Here is a 24,861-nt window from a genome sequence, read left to right on the forward strand (position 1 = left end):
AAATTGACAGCCTTAAAAAAAAAGATATTAATTGATTGTATAGAATAATTCATGGTATTGATACAAGCTGTGTCTTGAAACCATGGGTGTTTGCAAATTGGGATCTACAGGCAGTGTTTAATGCACCAAATTCATTCACGACTTTGAATATAATGCCACAGTCTGACTTAATTCTTGAAAATATTCAAGGTATGTAGCTTATATATCAGTTTGAAGCTCATTGTTCCTCCTTGTTCGGGTTGTGTTACTTTTTCAATCTCCCATAGACTGTTGTCCCTGTCAATATTCAGACTGCAGGTACACCTGAAAGACATATGCACTGGGGTCTGCACATAGACAAGAAATATTGGAGTACTTAGACCCAGTCAACCTTGAGTCATGTATAATGCTATGTTTATTGGGATTGGCGGTGGGGCAGGGACAGACATGTGTTTTGTTGCTTCCAAACTGACTTGTCTACTTCTGAAAAGCTGGCTCCACACTGGTCATAATCTGAGTCGATTCTTCAAGACTGTCTGGCAAATATTTAACAGGAATCATTTGCGAACTGGGTTGTTGCTGGATAAAAATTTCCAGCACGTTAACCAGCATGAGCACAGCTGCAAAAGAACCCGAGTTAGCAAAAACCCCCTCGTAGTCAAGCACAAGTTTCCTGCATCTTGAGTCATGCAAGTTAGCTGCTTCATGCGTTTGAATTCCACTTCGAGTTTTGATCTCTCTCTTCCTTGATGTCTCGTTCCAGGGTGCTTGAACACAATCCATGCCCATTGCTAGTACACTCTTTTAACAAAAAAATTCTTTAGTTTGGCTCTTTTGTAGATGTATTATGATTCAGTGGGAAGCTGGAATAAATTACTTTTTATTTCTTCATTCATGGGATGTGGACATCGCTGGCTTGCCAACATATATTGCTGTTCCTGGTTACCTGTGAGAAGGTGGTCGCGCATTCCCTTCTTGAACTGCTGCAGTCCATGTACTGTAGGTTGACCCACAATGCCATTGGAGAGGGATTTCCAAGGTTTTGACCCAGCGAATGTGAAGGAAGGAACGACAATCATATTTCCAACTTGGGATGCTGAGTGGATTGGAGTGGCGGAGTTGGAGCTTGCAGGAGGCAGTGTTCCAAGGTGTGACAGGCTCTGGGGAGTCAGGAGGTAAGTTACTCGCTGCAATGTTCTTAGCCTCTGGTCTGCCCTTGTAACTACTGTTTTTATGTGCCAAGTTGAGTTGAGTTTCTGCTCAATGGCAACCTGAGGATGTTGATAGTGGGGGTTTCAGTGATGGTAATATCATTGAATGTCAAGAGGTGATGATTAGATTGTCTTTAATTGGAGATGGTCTTTGCCTATCATTTGTGTGGCATGTATGTTACTTGCCCCTTGTCAGCCCAAGCCTGGATATTGTCCTGATCTTCTTCATTTGATCACGTTCATTTGATCATGGAGTGGTTCAGTATCTGAGGAGTCATGAACGGTACCGAACATCGTGCAATTGTCAACAAACATCCCTATTCACACTTTATGATGGAGGGAAAGTCATTGATGAAACAATTGAGGATGATTGGGCCCAAGATCCTACCCTGAGGTACTTCTGCAGAGATGCCCTGGAGCTGAGATGACTGACCTTCAAAAACTACCTCCATCTTCCTACATGCTAGGCATGACTCCAACCAGCGGAGAGTTTGCTCCCTGATACCCATTGATTCCAGTTTTGCTTGGGCTCCTTGAAGTCACGCTCCATCAAGTGTAGCGTTTGATGTCGAGGGCTACCGCTCTCTCCTCACTTCTAGAATTCAGCTGTTTTGTTTGAACTAAGTCTATGATGAGGTCATGAGTTGAACGGCTCTGGTGGAATCCAAATTGGGCGTCATTGAACAGGTTATTGCTGAACAGGTGCTGCTTGATAGCACTGTAGATGACCCCTTCCTTCATTTCCTGATCATTGAGAGTAGATGGATGGGGCAGTAATTGGCTGCGTTGGTTTTGTCCTGCATTTTGTGTACTGGACATAGCTGGTCAATTTTCCACATTGGGCAGATGCCAACGTCATCACTGTACTTTGAAGAGCTTGGCTAGGGGAGCAGCAAGTTCTAGAGCACAAGTCTTCAGTACAATTACTGGAATGTTGTTAGGAGCCATAGCCTTTCTAGTATCCAGTGCCTCCGACTGTTTCTCAATATCATATAGATTGAATCGAATTGGCTTAAGATTGGTAGCTGTGATGCAGGGAACTGTTGGAGGAAGCCAAGATGGATCATCTACTTAGCACTTCTGGCTGAAGAGGCTGTGAATGCTTCAGCCTTATCTTTTGTGCTGATGTGTTGGGGTCTTCTATCACTGAGGATATTTGTGGAACCACCTTGTCCAGTGAGTTGTTTAATTGTCCACCACCATTAACATCTGGATATGGCAGGTCTGCAGATCTTAGATTGGATCTATTAGTTGTGTGATTGTTTAGCTCTGTCTATCACTTGCTGCTTATGCTGTTTGTCATGCAGGTGGTCCTGTTTTGAGCTTCACCGGGTTTACACCTCATTTTTAGGTATACCTGGTCTTGCTCCTGGCATGCCCTCCTGCACATTCCATTGAACCAGGGTTGACACCCTGGCTTGATACTAATGTCAGAGTGTGGGGTATGCCAGGCCATGAAGGTGAAGAGTGAGCTGAGGTCCAGTTCTGCTGCTGTTGATGGCCCATAGCACTTCATGGATGCCTAGTCCTGAGTTATGACAATTGTTTGATTTCAAGACATCGTGGGTGAGAATGTGAGCAACCATCTCTGTATTGTCGATGACTGGAAGTAGCACCATGCCCATGGGTAAATAATTGAATAATGCATCCATTTTTAACATGGATGAAACTAGAATGTTTCTCGCTGTGTCCAGTCAGACCCTCATCAGCTCAGTGGGTGATATAAAGGAAGCAAAAAATCAGATATCACACCACGATTGTCTTGCACGGAAGGTTGTTAGTGTTCAACATACTTCTGATCATTGGTTATTATGTAAAGCTCAAGCATTTTGTTACCTGGATTTATCTGCAAAGGCAGTTTGCTGGGACCACAACAATTCTGGATGCTTTGTTCACTTTCAGGTATGGACTCGAGCAGCTAAATGAGCTGCTGAAAGTGCAAGGTCATTTTCAACCTGCAATCTGATATCTTTTTAGCATCAATGTAGTGTATTTTATTTTAAGGCAAAATCACCTTTGCTCTCTGAACCCTTGACCAAAGCATGATAAATACTATCAAAATTCACTACCGCAAGAGTCTGCTGAGCAACACCAAAAATGTCTCGCATCACCTCATGCCCTTCATCATTTGTCAGCAGTGTTCCTTTTAACACTTTTATGGAGCACATGGATGTTTTATTTATGTGTAAGGTCCATTTTTCAATGGGCCTTGGGTTGCTGAATTGCTGAGCAGCTTACAGGAACATTGATTGCAAAGTAAATGAACTTGATGGCTGTTGCAAGATTGCTTCTGCAGCACAACAGGTCGAGCTATCCACTGCCGCCAAGTGCTGCTTCAACTATAGCTTGACAAGGGTGAACTACCTTCCCTACTTGAGTGTTCTACCCTGCTATTTGCCCTCATTCTGCACCCCCCCCCCCCCGCAAGTGTCAGCAAAGGAGGTTTTCTCCTTTGACAACGAGGTTACTGAGCTGAGCAATCGGACCCTGTGCGGACCAACAGGCAGAGATATTGCCTGAAATCTTCAACATGTCCCTCCTACAAACTGAAGTGCCCACCTGCTTCGAGAAAACCACCATCACCCCCGTACCCAAGAAAACACATGAAGTGTGCCCTAATGACAACTGCCCATTAGCTCTGCCTTCAATAGTTAATGCAGTGCTTTGAGCCATGGCCCACGCGAACTCCTGTCTCCCATCCTGCCTCGATCCCCTACAGTTTGCTTACTGACGTGACAGGTCACCATAGGATGCTGTTTCCTGGGCCCTGCTTACCCCCGTCCTGGGCCCTGCTTACCCCCGTCACGCGAGCAGCTGAACAATAAAGACACCTCTGTCAGACTTCTGCTCGTTGACTACAGCGCCTTCAACACCATTCGCCCCTTTGATCTCAAAACTACGTGACCTTCGTCTTGGCTCTGCCATTTGAAACTGGATCTTCAGCTTTCTGACCCATAGGCTGCAATCAGTGAGGATAGGTAACTGCACCTCCTCCACAATAACCCTCAACATTGGAGCCACCCAAGGATGCATCCTCCGCCTCCTGTTGTACTCTCTGTACACCTGTGGCTGCTTTGCCAAATTCCGAATGAACGCCATCTACGAGTTTGCTGATGACACTACTGTAGTGGGACGGATATCTAACAACGAGGAGTCAAAATATAGAAGGAAGATAGAGGGCTAGGTGACATGATGCAGTGAAACTAATCTGCCTCTCAATGTCGGCAGAACTAAAGAAGTGATCTTTGACTTCAGCGAGATGAGAAGAGAATATGTCCCCGTCTACACAAAGGAACTGAGGTTGCAAGGGTGAAGAGCATCAAGTTCCTCGGAGAGATGATAACTGATGATCTATCCTGGGCTTCCCACTTAGGTAAGACAGTTAAGAAGGCACAACAACACCTTGTCTTCCTCAGCAGCTCAGAAAATTTGGCATGTACATAAGGTCCCTCACCAATTTCTACAGCTGCAATGCCTGGGTGCATAACAGCCTGGTACGGTAACTGCCCTGCACAGGAGCCTAAGAAACTACAGAAGGTGGTGTGCACAGCCTAGACCATCACGGAAGCCAACCTTCCATCCATGGATTCTATTTACATGGCTTGCTGCTACAGAAAGGCACCAACGTCATGAAAGGCGCATCGCACGCTGGTAATGATCTCGTACAACCTCTTCTGTCAGGCAGAAGATACAGAAGGTTTTAGGATCAGCTTCTTTATGGCTGTTATCAGACTACTGAATTGCCTCTAGCCTCAAATAATGTAGCTTGCAATGTAACTTGTATACCTCTAAGTCTTTTTGATCTGTACATTCTTTGCTTGCTGTGATCTGCCTGTATCATTTGTAAATGAAGCTTTTCATTGATTTTATTGTCACGTGCACCAAAATACAATCAATTGATGAATTAATTGAGTGCTGAAAATCTGAGCTTTGTCTGCACAGCTGTTTGTGAATATCACCGTTTCTTCAGAATTTTGCTTTTCCCATAACTTAAGGTGGTAAGGCAAAACCAGAGAACTATAGATCGGTGAGCTTGGAATCGGTGGTGGATGAGTTGTTGGAGGGGATTCTGAGAAAAAGCATTTTTATGCATTTGGAAAGGCACGGGCTGATTAGGGATTGTCAACAAGGCTTTGCGCACTGGAAATTGTGTCTCACTAACTTGATTGAGTTCTTTGAAGAAGTGACAAAGAAGATTGAGGGCAGAATGGTGAACTTCCATGAGATATTCGACAACGTTCTGCATGGTAGACTGGTTAGCAAGGGTAGGTCACATGGAATCCAGGGAGAGCTAGCTATTTGCATACAAAATTGGCTCAAATGCAGGAGATAGAAGGTGGTGGTGAAAGGTTGCTTTTCGGACTAGAGGCTTGTGACCAGTGGTGTCACGTAAGGCTTGGTACTGAGTCCACTGTTCTTGTCATGTATGCAGATGACTTGGATGTGAATATAGGAAGTAGGTTTAGTAAGTTTGCAGATGACACCAAAATTGGTGGTGTAGTGGAAAGTGAAGAAGGTTACCTCAGAGTACAATGGGACCTTGATCAGATGGGCAAATGAACCAGGGATGGCAGATGGAGTTTAATTTAGATAAATGTGAGATTTTGCATTTTGGTAAGGCAAACCAGGGCAGGACGTATATACGTAATTATAAGGTCCTGAGGAGTGTTGCCAAACAAAGAAACCTTTAGGTACAGCTCACAGTTCCTTGAAAGTGGAGTTGCAGGTAGACAGGGTGGGGAAGAGGATGTCTGGTGAGCTTGCCTTTATTGGACCGTGCATTGAGTATAGAAGTTGGAAGGGCATGTTTAGGCTCGGCCACTTTTGGAATACTGCATTTAATTCTGGTCTTTCTGCTGTAGGAAAGATGGTGTGAAACTTGAAAGAGCTCAGAAAGGATTTGCAAGGATGTTGCCAGAGTTGGAGGGTTTGAGCTATGGGGAGATGCTGAATAGGTTGGAACAGTTTTCCCTAGAGCATAGGAGGCTGAGAAGTGACCTTTTAGAAATTTATATATCATGAGGGAATGGATAGATGACTAGCAAAGATATTTTCCCAGGGTAGTGGAGTCCAAAATTAAAGGGCATAAGTTTAGGGTGAGATGGGAAAGAATTGAAAGGGACCTTGTGGGCAATTGTTTCACTGAGGGTGGTGCATGTATGAAATGAGCTGTCAGAGGAAGTGGTGGAGGCTGGTACATTTGCAACATTTTAAAGGGATGGGTCCATGAATAGGAGGGGTTTTGAGGAGTATGGGCCAAATGCTGGCAGATGGGTCTGGATTAATTTGGAACATGTGGTAGGCATAGACAAGTTGGACCAAAGGGTCAGTTCCCATGATGTACATCTCTGTGACTCTATTGTTTAACCTGATGAATGAAGCTGCATTGGATCAGCTAACTGCTAGATAGAATTAAAAATGTAAAATATCCAAAGATCAAATACTGACCGGTTTCATTTTTAGAAATGAATGTAAAGTATGCATTTTATTTGTATGAAAGCAAAAGTTAGTAACAGATTTTCCACCAAAGTTGTATTAATACAGTGCAGGCATTTTCTAGATTAAGTGATGAAGTAGTTAATTACCATAAGAAAAATCTACGTGGGTAGTCATTGATTATCTTTGTACAATACAGCTAAAACTAGTATATCTACAGGTAATTAGCAAAATAACCAGAGGTAACATGGGAAAGCATTTTATGCAGCACAGCTAGCGGTTAAGATAGAATGCATTGCATGAGAAGGTGATGGAGGCTAAATAAATTGTGGCTTTTAAAAGAAATTAGGGTAAGCTCCTGAAGAAAATAAATGTCCATAGCTACAAGGAATGGGTGCAAGAATGGGACTAACCAAATTGCTGTTGAACAGACTGAATTGAACGAATGACCGCCACCTGCCTTGCCTATATTTGATTTTATTCCTTTGAGACATTGTATTCTTTATTTTAACCAATTTAGGACTTCTTTTCAGTTAAGTGCAGCATGCAGCAGTAATTTCTTGCTTTCCTGTATTTAGAGGTGATCCAGGAATGTCATGCTTTTTTTGATATTTATTGTTACTGAAGAAATACCTATATTAGTGCAGAAACGAGGGCCTTATTTGATATTACGAGGCATATAATTGGCAGTAGTTTTTTGTAATTGCAGTGGATGAATAATATTTGTTCCAGTGTGCTTTCCTAGATGCTTGATGCCCTTTTCAATTGAATAACTGTGCAGTGCAGTTGAAAGATATCACACTGTTGTGACCCAGAAAATCTCTCCCTTTCATGATATTAAGCTAACGCATGAAATGTGCTGAACCACTTGTATTCTACTGAATACCTGTTTTCGGTTGGAAATTTTCCTTGACGATGGACTGAATTTGAATTGCAGCAAAAGATTGACTCAAAACATCTTGCAACGTTCTGAGAACATTTTGTCCGAAGATCATGCAAGAATGCATAAAAGGAGGAGACTTCCTGTTAAATTCATTGTGGAAAAAATGTTAGCTATTAGCTCTTTTAAATAGTTTATCCTGATAAGCCTTGCTTTTTACACTTGTTTGTCTTCTTTCAAAAGGTTGTTGACATTGTTTTTAGGTTGCTTAAAATGCATACTATGTTGTAAGAGGAAAAACTAAACCATAATTCCTGCAATTTAGAAAATATGTAGGTTGAGCTGGGGTTCTGTATCTTGCCTAATTTAAACTCTTGGTGAGTCTGTGTGGGAGAATCTGATTGCAGCATTACGCAGAAGAAGGATGGTATTTTTATTTGGTTCTGCTCCACAGTAATCATCTATTTACATGTGTTCTTTAGTTAATTTAGTTGGGAAATAAATTGATTATTTTATTCTGATTTAGATGGTGTATTCTTTTAAGTATTTTTATTTGATTAGATTTGAGGTGCAGTTCCTTGACAGGTTCCATCTCTGTAATCAGGATTAATTCATAAATCCATGCTGTAGTAACTTGGTATAACCGAGGACTAAAGGAAAGGTAGGTTTTGGACAGAAAGAGATGTGCTCCACTTACTGAAGCTGCCAGACTGTTTGCATGACAAAATAGTGTTGGAAAAGTCTTGACCTGAATCGAAGCTGATTCAAAATCTGCATCAGGGAAATGAAGGAAACCCTCTAGTAATTTTGGCCTAATTCTTTTGACAGTGGCCCAACTATTTCATACAGTGATATCCTTTAACTTTGATTTGCACTTCTTAATGTTGCTTTTCTTTCTCTCACAATTTATATTCATTTTCTTCTAGGCACAACTGCAGCCCTCGCTAAATCTTATATGTTTATTGTGTGCTTTGAAAAGATAGTTTAAATTTGCATTTGCATTCGGGATTGTCTTAATGTTTTGCCTTCTTTATCTGGTTCCCTTTGGCAAATTTCTTTTATTTCAGTGCTTCTCTTTTCAAGAAGACGTATCCTTGTATCTACCTGTCAGAACAGGTCAGGAGAGTATAGGGTCAACTTGGAACCGAGCCAGAAAGATCAGTGGCTTATTGACAATGGGAATAAGTGGCTATTGGAATCAGGCCAAGGGTGTCTGTGTCTGCATTGGGCATCTGGAGTCAGTCTGAAGAGTCTGGCATGAGACATCTAGAGCTGAATGGTGAGATTAGAGGACAACTGAACACCCTGGGAGCAATGGAGAATAAATACCGAGGCTTTAATTAGTATTGGCAATATTGTTGAATGCGGTCTCACTGTCAGATTAGTTAACTGACTGATATTATTTTCCCACAGTGGTGGGGATTTAGAAATTAGATATAACAAAGAAAAAGGTGACATCATGTAATGTGCCACGGTTACTTAAAATTTTGATTCTTCTATTGCCTCAAGGATTTTGAATGGCCTTTATTTTCTAATTTTCTGTTTTTTAAAAAAAATGCTGTTTCTCCTTCTGTTCTCACCTTTAACTCCTGGCATTGTTTTCATACATCATACTGTAGCTGCCAGAGTGCAATGATAACAGTCTGTACTTTTATTTTGATTCAGACATGCGATATGAGCTTAATGTCACCTCTAGCATTTACTGCCCATCCTTAATTGTCCTTGTGAAGGTGGTGATAAACTATTTTGAATGACTGCAGACCCTGTGGTGAAGGCAGGGAGTTTCAGGATTACAAACTGTAATTACATAAGAATTGCAATTTATTTGCAAGTCAGGATGGTATGTAATTTGGGTGCTGGTGTTCTCTTAGGCTCACTGCATCTTGTCCTTGGGAATAGAGATTGTGACTTTGTGAAGTGCTATTCCTGAACTCTTGGCGGTTTGCTGAAACCTAACTTCCAGATGGTACGCAGTTGCTATATGGTGCTGTTAATCAGCGTTGTGAAGGTTAAATGTGGTGGAAAGAATGAAAGCTTTTGTGCTCCTAGGACGCTGCTTGGCCTGCTGTGTTCATCCAGCTCCACACTTTGTTATCTTGAATATGTAAACTGCTAGATTGGTGGTAATCCAGTGGAGTGTATTGTGTTGGAAGGTGTTAAACTTTTAAGGACTGATGGAACTACATTCATTGAGGTGAGTGGGCAGTATTCATTGCCCTCCTGACTTACAGTAAGCTTTACAAATAGTGGTTAGGCTGTGAAGAGTCAGAGATGAGTCCGTCAGTGTAGAATTTCAAACCTCTGACATGCTCTGTTAGTCACAGTATTTATGTGGCTGCTCCAATTTAGTTTCTGGTCAATGCTTACCTCAGGATGTTCAAGGTGGGAGAGTTTGACAGTGTTGTTGAATGTTAAGGAGAAACAGTTCTACACTCTTATTGGAGATGGCCCTTTTTTTGCCATTGGTGTGGCAAAAATATTTCTTGCCACTTATCAGCTGAAGCCCTAATGTTGCCAAAGACTTGCTGCATGTTGACTTCTTCAATATCTGAGAATTTGAGGGGAATTGATTACTATGAAGACCAAATATTAACCACGTAAAAGTCAAAATTGCCCCTAACAATGTTTCAAGAAGGGTCCTCAGGGTGGGGTAGGGGGAAATGTTGACCCCTGCCAGAAACCAGCTGCCTGAAAGCTAATCACTGTTCCAGCCTTTGGTACAACACCTCAAGGTTCCAACTTAACAAGATTCATTTAGAAATGAATATTCTTGATGAAAAACGTTAGATCTGTTCTGGCCCCGAATGGAAATCATTCTGCCTTTTATACACGTCTTGCCTAACAACAATTGTAAATAACTTTAACAGTTTGCTGACTCCTTCAGAGCAGTTTTCCCCTTCTTCTGACAAATTATCTGTGTCTTGACATCAACTTTCTAATCCTCCTGCATGGCTTGAGTATTGCTGAAAAAGATTGTCAAACTTCTGCCTTGCACTCATCAGTTCACAGCACATTCAGTCCAAGGGGAAAACCAACATTTGCACAATACACAGAGGACAATGCTGACTGGTTAGCAATTGGACTCTGAGGCATTGCCATGGAGGATGTGCCAGTTACCAATGATTGGCAGTTAACCACCAAGCTTTGTTTAAATTTTAAATCAGACAATCTTCTGTTTGAGATTCTGTTGTGGTTAGAAGTTGGCTTGCAGTTAGAGCTTTGGGGTGCTGTGGTTGAATTTTCTTTTCTTTGATTTTGAAACATTGTCCTTAAAGAAGAAATTAGAGTGTGTGAAGTGCAATCACAGCAAACCAGGTTTTCGAAAGGAAGAAAGCTAGTGTAAAGAGTATTGAGGCAGAGGTTTGAGGGCTGAATAGCCTACTTCTGTTCTTATTATTCTTCATAAGTTGTAGATTATGCAATAATTTGCTTCTCAGGGTGGCAATTCAGTCTGTCAGTTTGTTTGAACCTTGCCAACCAATGAATACAGGGAGGATACCATGGCACGAAATAATTTTTATTTCTGGAGGACCTTGTGAGATTTTATTTAGGGCTATATTTGGTGATTGCCTGGGATCTACATTTTGGTTTTCAGGGGCCTTCTTTCTCATTCTCACTAACTAATTTATTACATGATTACAAGAATTTGCCTTCTGTGTTTGTATTGATGTGGGGAATATTCGGGCTCTCACCGATGCAATATTTGGAAAATTCATCAATACCCTCAGTAATTATTTTCAATACTCTGTTCAAAATTCTGCAAGGAGGTACAGAAAATAGTCAGGAAGTCTGATGGAATGCTGGCCTTCATATCTAAAGGGCTGGAGTATAATAATGCAGACATTTTGCTGCAGTTATACAAAATCCTCTTTAGACCACACTTAGAGTATGATGAGCAGATCTGGGCACGACATCTGAGGAAGGATGTTTTCGCCCTGGAGGGAGCCCAGTGTAAGTTTACAAGGATACTTCTTGGACTTCATGAGTTCAGTTATCAGGATAGATGAGACAAATTAGGCCTTTGTTCTCTGGAACCTAGAAGGTTAAAGGAAGATCTAATCAGGATGTTCAGGATATGAACAGAGAAAGACAGGGTAGATAAAGATAAACTACTTCTTCTGCTTGAAGATTTAGAATCAGGAGGTAAAGTCAAAGCACAAGGGATCTTAGGCCATATAGGAGAGATGTTAGAAAGCACTTCGACACTCAAGAGTATTGGAGGTTTGGAACTCCCTTCCTCAAACTGCAGTTGATACTAATTCATTTGTCAAGTTTAAATGTGATATAGACAAATCTTTATTAAACAAGGAGCCAAGACAGATTATGGAGTTAGGCAACAGATCAACCATGATTTTGATGAGTGGCAGAGCAGGATTGAGGGGCTGAATGGCCTACGTCTGTTCTTGTGTTCAAATTATTAACCTGCATTCTATTTGAAACTACAGCATTAAAAAAAAAATTGATTTCCTTGAAACCACAATACTTAAATTGGCACAAGACTATAGTCTTAAATCAGCAGCCTAATCTTTTTGGTTTTCAAAATAACTGACATACTCATACACTCAAAAATCCGTCACCTTTCAGATTGCTGAAGTTGCAGCTAGCACAGTTTCATCACATGTTACAAAGTTGAATATGTTAACCAGACAGTTGAACTTTACTTCAATCTCAGATTTAAATCTAACAATTGACGCCATGTTAACTGCAACAAAGTGGAAGGAGACTGTTATTGTGCAGCAATAGTGGTCATTGCCCTGAAACAAGAGACCTGGGTTCAGGTCCAACCTGCTCCAGAGGTGTGTAATAACATCACTGAGCAGGCTGATTACAAAATATCTAACAACACAGTGGATAGTCCCACTGTATTGTTCTCTCCTTTAGTAACTCCTGAATGTGGTAGAAATTCTTTATTCATCTGCATGTGATTCATTGCATCAACGATTTCAAGTATTCTGGCTCCAATTTGCTGAGTGTTCCTTTGTTGACAGGTTTAAAACTGCTGTCTCTTTGCAGCCTTTTTTCCCAATCTAGCTAATAGTCACTTCTTAGTTTACTTCATGCAGTTGTTTCTTGACACTTGCGTAGTTAAGAGTACACAAAGTACCATCACACCAATTTAGGAATATCAGTGTGGAAGCCTGAATGAAGACCTCTGCACAGACTGTTTGTGTATTTCCAGGGAGCACAGGAAAACAGCTTCTCTGCTGGTGTGGTGTTATGCTATGCCTATCAATTATTTTAAGTATTTTTGTACTTATTCTTCAAAGTAACACATACTAAAGGTCCCCCATCTCTTGTGTTCTTTAATTTCCATTCTCATTTCTCTCCATATTCTTGAATGCTTTGTGAGGGGTAGGTCATGCCTTACAAACCTTATCGAGTTTTTTGAGGATGTGACTAGTAAGGTTGATGAGGGTCAAGCTGTGGATGTGGTGTATATGGACTTCAGTAAGGCATTTGATAAGGTTCCCCATGGAAGGCTCATTCAGAAGGTCAGGAGGAATGGGATACAGGGGAACTTAGCTGCTTGGATACAGAATTGGGCTGGCCAACAGAAGACAGCGAGTGGTAGTAGAAGGAAAATATTCTGCCTGGAAGTCAGTGGTGAGTGGGGTTCCACAGGGCTCTGTCCTTGGGCCTCTACTGTTTGTAATTTTTATTAATGACTTGGACGAGGGAATTGAAGGATGGGTCAGCAAGTTTGCAGACGACACAAAGGTCGGAGGTGTCGTTGACAGTGTAGAGGGCTGTTGTAGGCTGCAGCGGGACATTGACAGGATGCAGAGATGGGCTGAGAGGTGGCAGATGGAGTTCAACCTGGATAAATGCGAGGTGATGCATTTTGGAAGGTCGAATTTGAAAGCTGAGTACAGGATTAAGGATAGGATTCTTGGCAGCGTGGAGGAACAGAGGGATCTTGGTGTGCAGATACATAGATCCCTTAAAATGGCCACCCAAGTGGACAGGGTTGTTAAGAAAGCATATGGTGTTTTGGCTTTCATTAACAGGGGGATTGAGTTTAAGAGTCGTGAGATCTTGTTGCAGCTCTATAAAACTTTGGTTAGACCGCACTTGGAATACTGCGTCCAGTTCTGGGCGCCCTATTATAGGAAAGATGTGGATGCTTTGGAGAGGGTTCAGAGGAGGTTTACCAGGATGCTGCCTGGACTGGAGGGCTTATCTTATGAAGAGAGGTTGACTGAGCTCGGTCTCTTTTCATTGGAGAAAAGGAGGAGGAGAGGGGACCTAATTGAGGTATACAAGATAATGAGAGGCATAGATAGAGTCGATAGCCAGAGACTATTTCCCAGGGCAGAAATGGCTAGCACGAGGGGTCATAGTTTTAAGCTGGTTGGTGGAAAGTATAGAGGGGATGTCAGAGGCAGGTTCTTTACGCAGAGAGTTGTGAGAGCATGGAATGCGTTGCCAGCAGCAGTTGTGGAAGCAAGGTCATTGGGGTCATTTAAGAGACTGCTGGACATGCATATGGTCACAGAAATTTGAGGGTGCATCCATGAGGATCAATGGTCGGCACAACATTGTGGGCTGAAGGGCCTGTTCTGTGCTGTACTGTTCTATGTTCTATGTTCTATGTTCTAATGCATTTCTGCCAGCCCTACTACGTTATGACCTTTAAATAGAAACAACCAGCCCATTACCTTACCCCTATCAATTTTAAATCTTAGTATCAGAATTACCTACTTTTTCTTCATGGCCTGATACCAAGATCTTTCTTAGTAATGACAGCTTCACTTACTACCTCATCTCTGCCAGCTGTTTCCATGTATAAACCTCTTCCTGGTTCCTCATGAAGCCTCTGCCTTCTGTCACTGTTTTCCTGTTTATATTTTTATAGAACATTTGGGGATTCCCCTTTGCAGTTACTGCCAGTCTTCACACCCTGTCTTTGCTTTTCTTATTTGCTATCTCACCTTCTAGAGGCTGTCCGGCCTAGATTCATTCTCATCCCAATAAAATTGGTCTTCCCCAAGTTAATTATTCTAGCTGTGGATTATTCTTTTCCCTTTTCCACAATCAGTGGAAACCTTGGAAAACAATGATTACTGTCCCGTGAAGATTCTTCTATTGACAGTTTATCCATTTGGATGATCTCATTGCCAAGAACCAGGTCAACAGTGCTTCGTTTCTTCTTGAGCTGGAAGCATAATGTCATAGAACATTTCCCTGAATGTGTTCTAGGAACTCTTGCCTGGTCTTTGTCTTTCATACGACTACCATCCCAGTCTATTTTAAAACAGTAATTGATTGGCTAAATTGCTTTCGGAATTCTTGAAGACGTAAAATGTTCTATGCAAATACAAGTCGTTTTTCCCTGTCATTGTACTTAATATTTGCAAGGGCACTCAGTTAATCCTTTGATCTTTCTGGAAATGTAATTTATGACCCATGATTTAGAACGTTGTTGTGTCTCATAAAGGAATGTCTGAAATGAATTGGAATCTGACATTTCTTCTGTTTCTATTCGTTGTTTATGTTTTTCAGTTTATTCTGCAATGTTATCACAAGTATTGATAGTGTTATATTATAAGTAAAATAGTACTTTAACCAGTATACTTTAATAGCAACAACAATAAGTTTGTGCAACCTAAACTATAATATAAACTACTCTTAATGCACCATCTCTAAATTGCAGTGATCATAACAGCAAGATCTTTGTTACAATCAAGACTTCACTTGAATGTTGTATAACACAAGCTTGGGAGGCTCAAACTTACAATTGTAAAGATGAATGCGTTTATTAGTACGCATTTTACAGTAGCTTCAAACACCTATTATAGTTCTTTAAAATCCAATTGGCAACATTTCTGTATACTGTCAATTTTGTCCATTGCTGTTTTTGTAACAAGTACTATACAGACCACATTATCTTGAAGCATAAGCTGTTGTGTAGTTATAGTCTTTACTTCACTTTAGCTGATATGAAAAAAAGTTAAATTATTTGTCGCTTGAACAATAAGTGTTCGCAGTTATTTGCAATGAACTTTAATTGTTAGGTGATGTTGATACTTATGAACTTGTTTGCCACGTTATTATACCATTAATGTTTAGATAAATAATTCAGTGACCTGGTAAAGTAACTTGGGAGAATGTTGAGTCAAACCAGTGATTTGTTGAAGCTGAAGTGTCAAAACATTGTTTTAGGACCTGTGGAGGAAGTATTCACCTGACACTTAATTTAAGGGGCAATTTGTTGTAGTTAATGAATTTCTCTTCTACTTCCTTTTGTGAAAATTGAACATGGGGCATTTTGATCAGAGGGTATGCATGGTCAGTTTGCAGATGCACTCAACAATGTAGCAATCTTTCCTTCAGTTGATTGCGAAGGAAGTTAGGTTATGAATTATCATTGAATTTACTTTTCAGAAAATTAATCATTGAAAGTTGCCATTGAATAACACCTGAAATAATATTTTAAAATTAAAATAATGGTTGAGTCTTTACTACTGATCTGAAAACCTATATATTAGCAAGTCATCTATTCAATGCACAGTGTAGCCAGCCTCTTAAAAAAAGAAACTTGACTCTACACAGTTGAGCACAAATGATCCACAAGCTGAAGGTTAATTTATAGTAATTTGTTGTAATTTGTCGTGTTTGTGTTAGATTTTTGTTTAGAAAAGACAAAATAATGAGCCATTCAGTGAGCATCATTATGGATGATTGCAAAAATGCCGTTGTAGATATAAACAAATTACATATTGAAAGTGGCATAGCATTTATTTTCAGTCAATTTTTTATGTATGTAACGTCTCACTTCCCAGCTCAATATCTGGCTACTGGACTGTGAATTTTTGAAAATTGAGTTTTTTTTTCATTTTGTGCCTGTTGAGTGTAAAGAGTACTATTTTTGGAAAATTGGAAGCCCTAAGCTTCAAGACTTCCTTTACTGAGGTAGATGACCCTTAATAAACCTATTTATGTGCAGTATTTTAATTCAAATCTAGCTTAGCAGCGCTTTTCCATGTTATGCTCATCTGAAAATGGATTGCAGCATTCAAATAGCAATTAATGTTTAAGAGAAATCATATTTGAAATGATACAGTAATTACTCTGCAAATATTTAAATGAGGGTCAATGATCCTGATTTTCAAATGCGTAAACAACTTCACAAGGTTATTTATGTAATACGCACATGCACACAAATACTTTGTTTATTTATGTAAGAAGCTCCATTTAAAGAAACAATGGATTGGATTTAATCAGAACAGAGTGAAGAATGAGCTAGATTGTTGTTTAGCTACAGTCTTCCATGATGGCTGATGATATATCATGTCTTTTAACCTTCCTTCCTTCACCTTGCTTCTTACCTTATTTCTCACTCATTGCCAGTGAAAAGTGTTATTCATATAAGCCGTAGGATTTCAACCTCATGACTTTCTGGTAAGTTTCCAAGCATCAACTGCTTGAGTTATGAGAGCACCTTTGCTCAAGCAATCATTTGTCACTCAGAAATGTTCACAATGAAGAATGCAATTACACAAGTGCCAACTTGTACTACATATTTAGAGGGCTGGGGAAAATTAGTGGAACAAACCTTGACTAATAAACCTGGAAATTCTGAGCCAAGTTATTGAAGTAGCACCATGTTAATAAATGGCAGGCTTTGACAATTTTAAATAGAATATACAAATAGATCATCAGCCTGGAACCTTTGTGCACTGTATTGGACCATGTCTTCTAGTGTTTCCAGATAAATACTGTAAAATCTCATTTTCATGTGGCTGTATTCTCTGTCATAGGCCTAGACCACTGCTGGAAATTGAATTAGCAATTTCTCCAGTTACTGTTTCATCCAAATGTATGATGATAGATTAACTGTTGGTACGATATTTCTATTGTTTGCGTACTTTTGCCTTTAAGAGACTTAAGAGACAGCTTTCAGAAAAATGGTTTCTAGACTGAGAAGTGCCCGCAGTGAAGTAAGTCATGATGGTAAGTAAGTAAGATGTGCTTAGCAATTGGGAGTGGCTTCAGTACATTGGAACTAACAGCTGAACAGCTTAAATATTCCCCAAAAGAGAAGGGCCACATTAGAAGAAAAGCTCAGAACCAAATTCACTTTATGTATTCATCAACTAGAACTTGATGTTTAGACGGGAGCTTACAGAATCCACTGACCACTTTGCAGACAGGTGCTGAGAAAAGGAGTAAATGTGATTTTTCTGATTGTGTGCTAGCTGCCAAAATTGTTAAGTTGCTGTTTACATCCAAGCCCCATGGATGCTATCCAAAAAGATTTGCTTGACAAACTGAAGACTTGGTGTCAAACAGTGAGTGAAGAATGGCCATAAGTACGAAGTGGTCAAAGCTTACAGTCCTTAATACAAACCTGATGGTTGATCCAATCACTAGAACACCCGAACACAGCAAGACATTGGGAATGTCTAGCCTTCTGCACGCACCAAGTAAAGGCCTAACTTTCAATAAATATTACGAGGCCACTGATTGTGAAGGCCCTTGGTGCAGTATGTACACTGGACCAGAGGCATATGTAGCTGCAATAAACTATACACTGATCCAAACAAAACACACAAGATATATTTAATCTACAATAAAATCATCTAGTATTCTGTCACAGATATGTTTATGAAGTGATTGACGGACCAGAATCTGACTGTATGCAAGTATGTAGTCAATGCATGTTTTGCGTTGTTGATCTCATAGAAAGCATTGACTTCATCAAACCATCGTAGTGTTTGCAAAAATTCTCATCTGTCGTCAGAATTAAAAATAGAATATTGAAGACATTCAGCAGGTCTGACAGCATCTGTATGGAGGAAAACTGAGTTAATGTTTCAAGGCTGATGTGACTTCTTTGGAAATTTCAGCAAAAGGCTGAATTGGTGCAGGACAAATTAAATATTGGCGTTTAGAAATTTTACTCAGGAAATAGAGTATAAAAATAAGGAAGTCCTGCAGCAACTGTAAGAGGCATTAGTGAGACCATAACTGGAGTATGGTGCACAATTTTGCTTCTCTTACTTGAGGAGGGATGTAGTTGCATTAGAGGCAGTTCAAATGAGGTTCACTAGGTTGATTCCAGTGTTGAGGCATTTGTCTTGTGAAGACAGATTGAGCAGTTTAGCTTGTGAAGTTATGGAGACTTGGTTAGAGAGTGGAGTTGAGACTGAGATGAATTTGGGATGATCGTATCAAATAGCAAAACAGGCTTGAGGGGCTGAATTACCTACTGCTGCACCTAGTTCTTAAGCTCAAATCTAAACTTGAGAATACCATCCTGGAGATCGGCAAAGTCTTCAGTGGTTACCTTCGCGTATCTCACCGAGATGAACAATGATCTGAAAGAGCAAGAAAGGAAGTTGGATGCACTACAAGTCACCATTCCAGTGTAAAGGTTGCCACTGTACAGAAAGACTACAGATGAGTCAAATCAGGCTCAGCAGGAGCAACTGCAGAAACACCAGATTGAGCCCAAAGTAATGACAGACCTAAAAAAAACCCACTGGAGATGGATAGTGCACATTGTGAGAAACCAAGCTTCAAGAGAAGGTCATTTAACAAATAAATGGCAACACTCATGCTCTAGTGAGAGAACTCAAGCAGGTCATGGAGGAAACCAAAATAACCACAAGCAGTAAGTGGCCTAGTCTTCTGAGAAGACCAACAAAATGAAGCTTGACCAATGGGAATGACAGAGAATATCATGGTGACTGTGGAAATCAGTGATATCTCCACATAAAGCCGCCATGACGAGATTTGGATGGATCTGTAAACCAGCAACGTATTATAAAAGATTCATGGGCTCACTTATTATTATAAATAGTTCATCTTTTGGAAAGGAGGAGACTGTTGTATTTGTCCCCTTGCCTCTGAGTAACCATTAAGGACTCCTGGTGTTGCTGCTTACCAGTCAGTCTGGCTAGGATGTGCAGGCAATACATGCTGAACGCAATTGCTTTGCTATGATGTTTGTTTTATAACATATTTTCTTGTCTTAAATAAACTAAGCCACAGATTTTATCAATCTCTGAGGAGTGTTCGATTCTCAGACTAGTGTCATCAGCGTGACAACTTCTACTTTCCTCCAGAAAGTACAAATAAAATTTTTGCTCTGAACACAGAACCCACTGAGCATCACAGGGCAGGTTATTGTGAATGAGTGCTGCTTGATGACCTGTTCCATAACTTTGCTGTTGAAGAAGTATCGGCTAACAGGGAAATAACTGGCCAGGTTGCATTTGTCATGTTATTTACGTACAGGCAGTTTTCTTTTCTTAAATGCCATTAGAGAAGCAGAGAGGCTTTTACGATTATCGGTAATGGTTATGTGGTCATTGTTAGATTTTTAACTTTAGATTTATCTGCTGTGGTGAAAATTCAGCCAGGATCTCCAGAGGATAAATCGTCTTAGTTTGCAAATCCAATGACAATGCTACTGCCACCACCTCTCGCGTTGCACCATTAAACATGTTTAAAAAATGTGAAGTTGTAGTAATGAAGTTAAACAGAAAGTTGCAATATGTTATTTCATAACTATGTAACTATGAAAATCTCTCAAATTAAGAAAATTGTCTAAACAATATATTGTACGAAATTGGAATTATGGAACAGAATAACAAGCCGTTTCATGAATAGGTTTTTTTAATTGATATCGCAGAGAATAGCGCCAAAGTGATTTGGGAGAGGACCATGGAGTACATAAGTATATTTTGTGATTGAGTTGATTTGGTCAAGTGGCATTCTTCCTGTACTTTATATTACTGTGGTTTATTAAATCTGTATTTTTTATAAAGCACTGTTTGCAATTTTAGTAACTAATGCAGGATTTATCAATGGCTTTTTAAAGTGAAGATTATGTCCTATTCATATCGTGTCCTACCCTTTCTTCGTACAAAACCTCTGCCTATATTTTGTCTATGATTTACAAGTGATTAGTCCCTGTTCATTTGAATATCTTTTACTCACTGATTATTTGAAGTACAGTAAATGTTCATACCAACAGAATAAAAAGACCACCTTCTAATTCACATGCAGTGATAGCAGTAGATAATCCTGAGATTGTGGCAGGCAGCAAAAAGCAGGAGTACGCCTGGGCAACCTTCACTGACAGCTGCTGAGGCAGGTCAACCTTGTCCCTTTTCTCCAAGTCTGTTTCATTAACATCTTGTCTGAGCATCTTGGAACAAGCTTGCAGGGATTGAAGCTCCCATGACATTAGAACCAGTGTAATTAAATCGGATAGTGGATATGGAATGGCAACAGGACTTAACTACTGGGAATAATGGAAAATAGAATAGATTCTTACAGCCTGAGGTGTGAACATGCTCAGTGAACCATTAGAATGACCAGTTATTCTGATGGCCAATCATTGGAACATTTTTAATTATTCAGCAGCATGAAATAATGAGAGTTTGTGAATACATGAACTAGCTAGACAGCTGATTGAACTTTGTTTTCTCCCCTCTACAAAAACACAGATGGTCCGGGTAATCCCTGTGAGATGTTTGAACCTTCAAGAGTACCAGAGCAAAAAAATCATGGCGGATCATGGGGTCACAGTTCAAAGATTCTTTGTTGCTGACAACTCACAAGATGCTTTGGAGGCTGCTAAGAGACTGAGTAAGTTGAGTGGTATCAGCAGCAGTTTACAAACAGAACTGATGTGTAACCTTTCCAATTAACACGTTACAAATTCAAGAACAACATTTTCTCTCTTTATTCTTTCATGGATTGCGGCTATCACTGGCAATACCAGCATTTGTTGCCCATCTCGTCCTTGAACTGATTTGCTTATTAGGCCATTTCAGAGGTACTGTGGTTAAAATTCGGTCATGTTGCTGTGGGCTGGAGTTGCATGTAAGTCAGACTCGATACAGCAGGTAGTTTTCCTTCCCGAAATGATTTAAACAAACCATAACTCGCTGTTTCCTGTACTTAAGCCAACATTTTTTATCCACATTAATACTGATCCTCCTATTCTGTGAATCTCAGTTTTATTAACTGGCCTTTTATATTGTTTTTGTATGAGCAATCCATACTGCTGGTCATCATGTTGCAATGGGTTCCCTGTATCGTTGTTCACTACAAGATAGATTTGCTGGCACCATCCTTTTCGTGGGTTAATGAGAAGAGGCTCTTGTCTTAAACAAATTATATTTTAATACATGATATCAACTAGGTACATGTTACTTTCACATTGTTACAGAGGCTGTAGGGAAGATCTGTATGGTAGGTCTCACTTTGTCACCATTCCAAACTGTTCTGCCACAAGTTCATATGACATGATCATAATGGATGGTATTTAATACATTCCTCAGAATTAACCCTTTCAGACACCTCTACGTTGTGCAACAGTACTTTGTCAAAACCCATACTGACAGCATCCATTGCATTCCCTTTGTCAAACCTCTGACCCTTCAGCAAAGAAATTCACTTGCCCTAGTCAGACATGATCTGCGTTTAACATACATGTACAGGCTCTAGTTAGTTAATTTAATCATCTCAAATCTCTGTTGTTTCTAAAATCTGACATCATTGATGTCAAGGTGACTGACGAAATGTTGCTGGGGATATCCTAATGTATTTTCTTGAATAGAGATGTCACTTTCCATCCTCTGGTCCCCCCTCATATCAAGGCAAACTTTGAAAATTATGTTAAGGCCTTTTACTTTCTCACGCTCAGCTCCCTTCGCAATCATGGAGTATAAGCCATCTGAACCAGTCAACTTATCCACTCTAAGGATAGTCAGCCTCTCCTTTACGTCCTGTTTATCGATTTTCACTTCATCTGTCACTATTTTGATCAACAATTTTACTGATGTTTTGTCAGCATTCTCTTCTTTGAATAACAATACAAAGTAAGGTTCAAATGATTGTGAGAGCAGAGTGTCAGCATGATCTAAAGTATTAATGAAGAATGACCGGTCTTTTAATGTTGCTAATGGATAGAATGGGATCTACTTGGAGCAGCTGATTTTGAATCTTCATTGCTTTTGCAGATGCGGCTTGTCTACAGTACTGTCACACTGAAGGTGTTTGTTGATGTGCGCTGAGCACTGAGCTTTTTTTTTAATTTTATGTCTTCATGTGTGCTTTTTAAAGACTCTAATTATGTGGTTACTTTCAATTCTGTTGAGCAAAGTGGTAGATAAATGGAAATTTTTTCTCTGCTGTTTTGTATTTTCTTTGATCTGCTACCATTCTAGCTTATGGAAGGTAACTTTTTTTATTTCTTGATAAGATGAGAGTATTACTGGCAAGGTGTAAGCATTTATTGCCTGTTTCTGATTGTCCTTGGGAAAGCGGTGGTGAGCCAACTTCCTGAACTGCTGTAGTCTTTAAGGTGAAGGTGTTCCAACAGTGCTGTTAGAGACAGAGTGCCAGAGGAATGGTAATATATTTCCAAGTTAGGGTATTTTGTAGCTTGGAGGGGAACTTGCAGTTAGTGACATTGCTTTGTCAGAGATTGTACAACTGGGAGTCTCTGTGGAAGAATGCACAATGAATTGCCACAGTGCTGCTTGCATGTTTTACATAGATGGTGGATGGTGCGAGTGTTTAGCAGGTGAATGAGGTGCAAATCAAGTAGCTGTTTTAATATCCTAGATAGTGTTGAGCTTGTTGAGCTTATTTAAGCAGATGGAGAGAATTCTAGTACATATCCTGACTCATGCCTCTGTTGTTGTAACCACAGACACTTAATGTCATTCCACATAAGGTGATAGAAAATTCTGGTCCTTAGTGAACTGTTAGCAGGGAATTTGATAGTACTGCCTGTAAATAGCAAAGAGTGATGTTTGAAATAGTCATTACCTGGCAAATGAATGCCATTTAACAGTGCAAATTTTCATGGATTCCAGTTTTTCCTCCCTGCAAATGGGCACAACAGCTTTAATATCTGACAGTTGTGAATCAAACTAAGTGCCATGCAGTTATTAGTAAACATTCCCAAGTCTTACCTTTTCATTAAGCACTAATGAAGTCCCTGAAAATTGTTGGATCTAAGATGTTGGTGTGGGGAACTCCTGCAGAAATCTCTTGGACTGAGATCTTTGATCTCCAAGAATAACATATATTTTTATGCTGATTATAAATTCAGTCATTGGAAAGATTTTCCCTCTTATTCTCATGGGCTTTAATTTTACCCAATTTTATTCTGCGGTGACTTGCCTGATGACCCAAACTAAATGTTAATGACCAGGTTATTGCCAAGTAAGTGCTGTGTGATCACATTGTCATCAGCATCTTCTGTAGCATTGCGAACAGACAGATGAGTAACTAAGGAAATAGAATGGATTTTCCCTTCTTTCTATGCATTACCTGGGCAATTCTCCACATTTCCAAGAGAAGCTAATTCTGGATCATCATGTTCAACACTATATTATTGGGCTTGTTTCAAGTGCCCACAGCAGTTTTTTGATATCACCAGGAATGAATCACTAATGAATAATATAAAAAAGAGTAAGGGCTTGTCCCCCAGGATGAAGAATTGGTAGAATGCAGAGGTGATATGTTGAGAGTTTACAGATTGTCAGATTACAGACTGCTGTTGATGGCCCACAACTTCTCACAGATGCCCAATTTTGAACTGTTTAGATGCGTTCTGAATCTATCTAATTTAGTACAGTAACAGTGTCACGCATGCCACTTGAAGTATCTTCAGTGTGAAGACGAATTTTGTTTCCTTAGGAACTTTATGGTTGTCACTTCTCACAATACAATTACACAACAGATAGATTAGTGGGGATGAGGTCAACTAGCTTTTTCCTTGTGTTGGTTGTCACTTGTCACTAGAGATGATGCAAGTATCATCCCAGAAATACCTGTAAGTCAGGAGCTGGAAATAGGGAGAAATTCAAGAAAATCACAGTTCCCAAGGACATAATACAGAGCAAGTTGTTGGAAGTGCAAGTTGACAAGTCTCCAAATCCTGATGGATTTAACTGAGGGTTAAAAAATGTAGCCAGTTGTTGCATTGATTTAAACTTCCAAAATTCATGAGACTCAAAAGAGTTTTTCTTAGAAGATAATGGATGTTACTCCTTTATTTGAAATGGGAATGAGGCAGGAAGGAGGCATCCTCACGATCATTCTTGCTAACTTCCTCTGAACCCCTTCCCATGTCAGCACGTTCTTCCTTAGATATATTGCCTAAAACTGTCCACAATATTCCAAATGAGGTCTGACTAGAACCTTGTACATCCTGAGCAGTACATTTCTGCTCTTGTATTCTAGACCTTTTGAAATTAATGCCATTTGCCGTCTCAGCTGAACCTACGTTTTGACAATCCTGACCTTGGACTCCCTAAGCCCTTTTGTGCTTCAGGTTTCTGAAACCTTTCCCCGTTTAGAAAATAGTTTGTCTCTCTATTC

The 24,861-nt window shown here is 40.0% G+C and overlaps 1 protein-coding gene across 10 annotated transcripts in view; it reads left to right on the top strand.

Moving 5' to 3' along the window:
* suclg2 (succinate-CoA ligase GDP-forming subunit beta) overlaps positions 1-24,861 on the top strand; it is a 301,122-nt gene that overhangs the window by 90,683 nt on the left and 185,578 nt on the right. For all 10 annotated transcript variants that reach the window (XM_048548128.2, XM_048548127.2, XM_048548132.2 and 7 more), the window contains one exon: positions 20,967-21,108. In XM_048548128.2, coding sequence (XP_048404085.1) covers positions 20,967-21,108 — 142 coding nt within the window. The remainder of the gene's footprint in view (positions 1-20,966; positions 21,109-24,861) is intronic.

Source organism: Stegostoma tigrinum, chromosome 11 (assembly GCF_030684315.1).
Source record: "Stegostoma tigrinum isolate sSteTig4 chromosome 11, sSteTig4.hap1, whole genome shotgun sequence".
Taxonomy (NCBI): domain Eukaryota; kingdom Metazoa; phylum Chordata; class Chondrichthyes; order Orectolobiformes; family Stegostomatidae; genus Stegostoma; species Stegostoma tigrinum.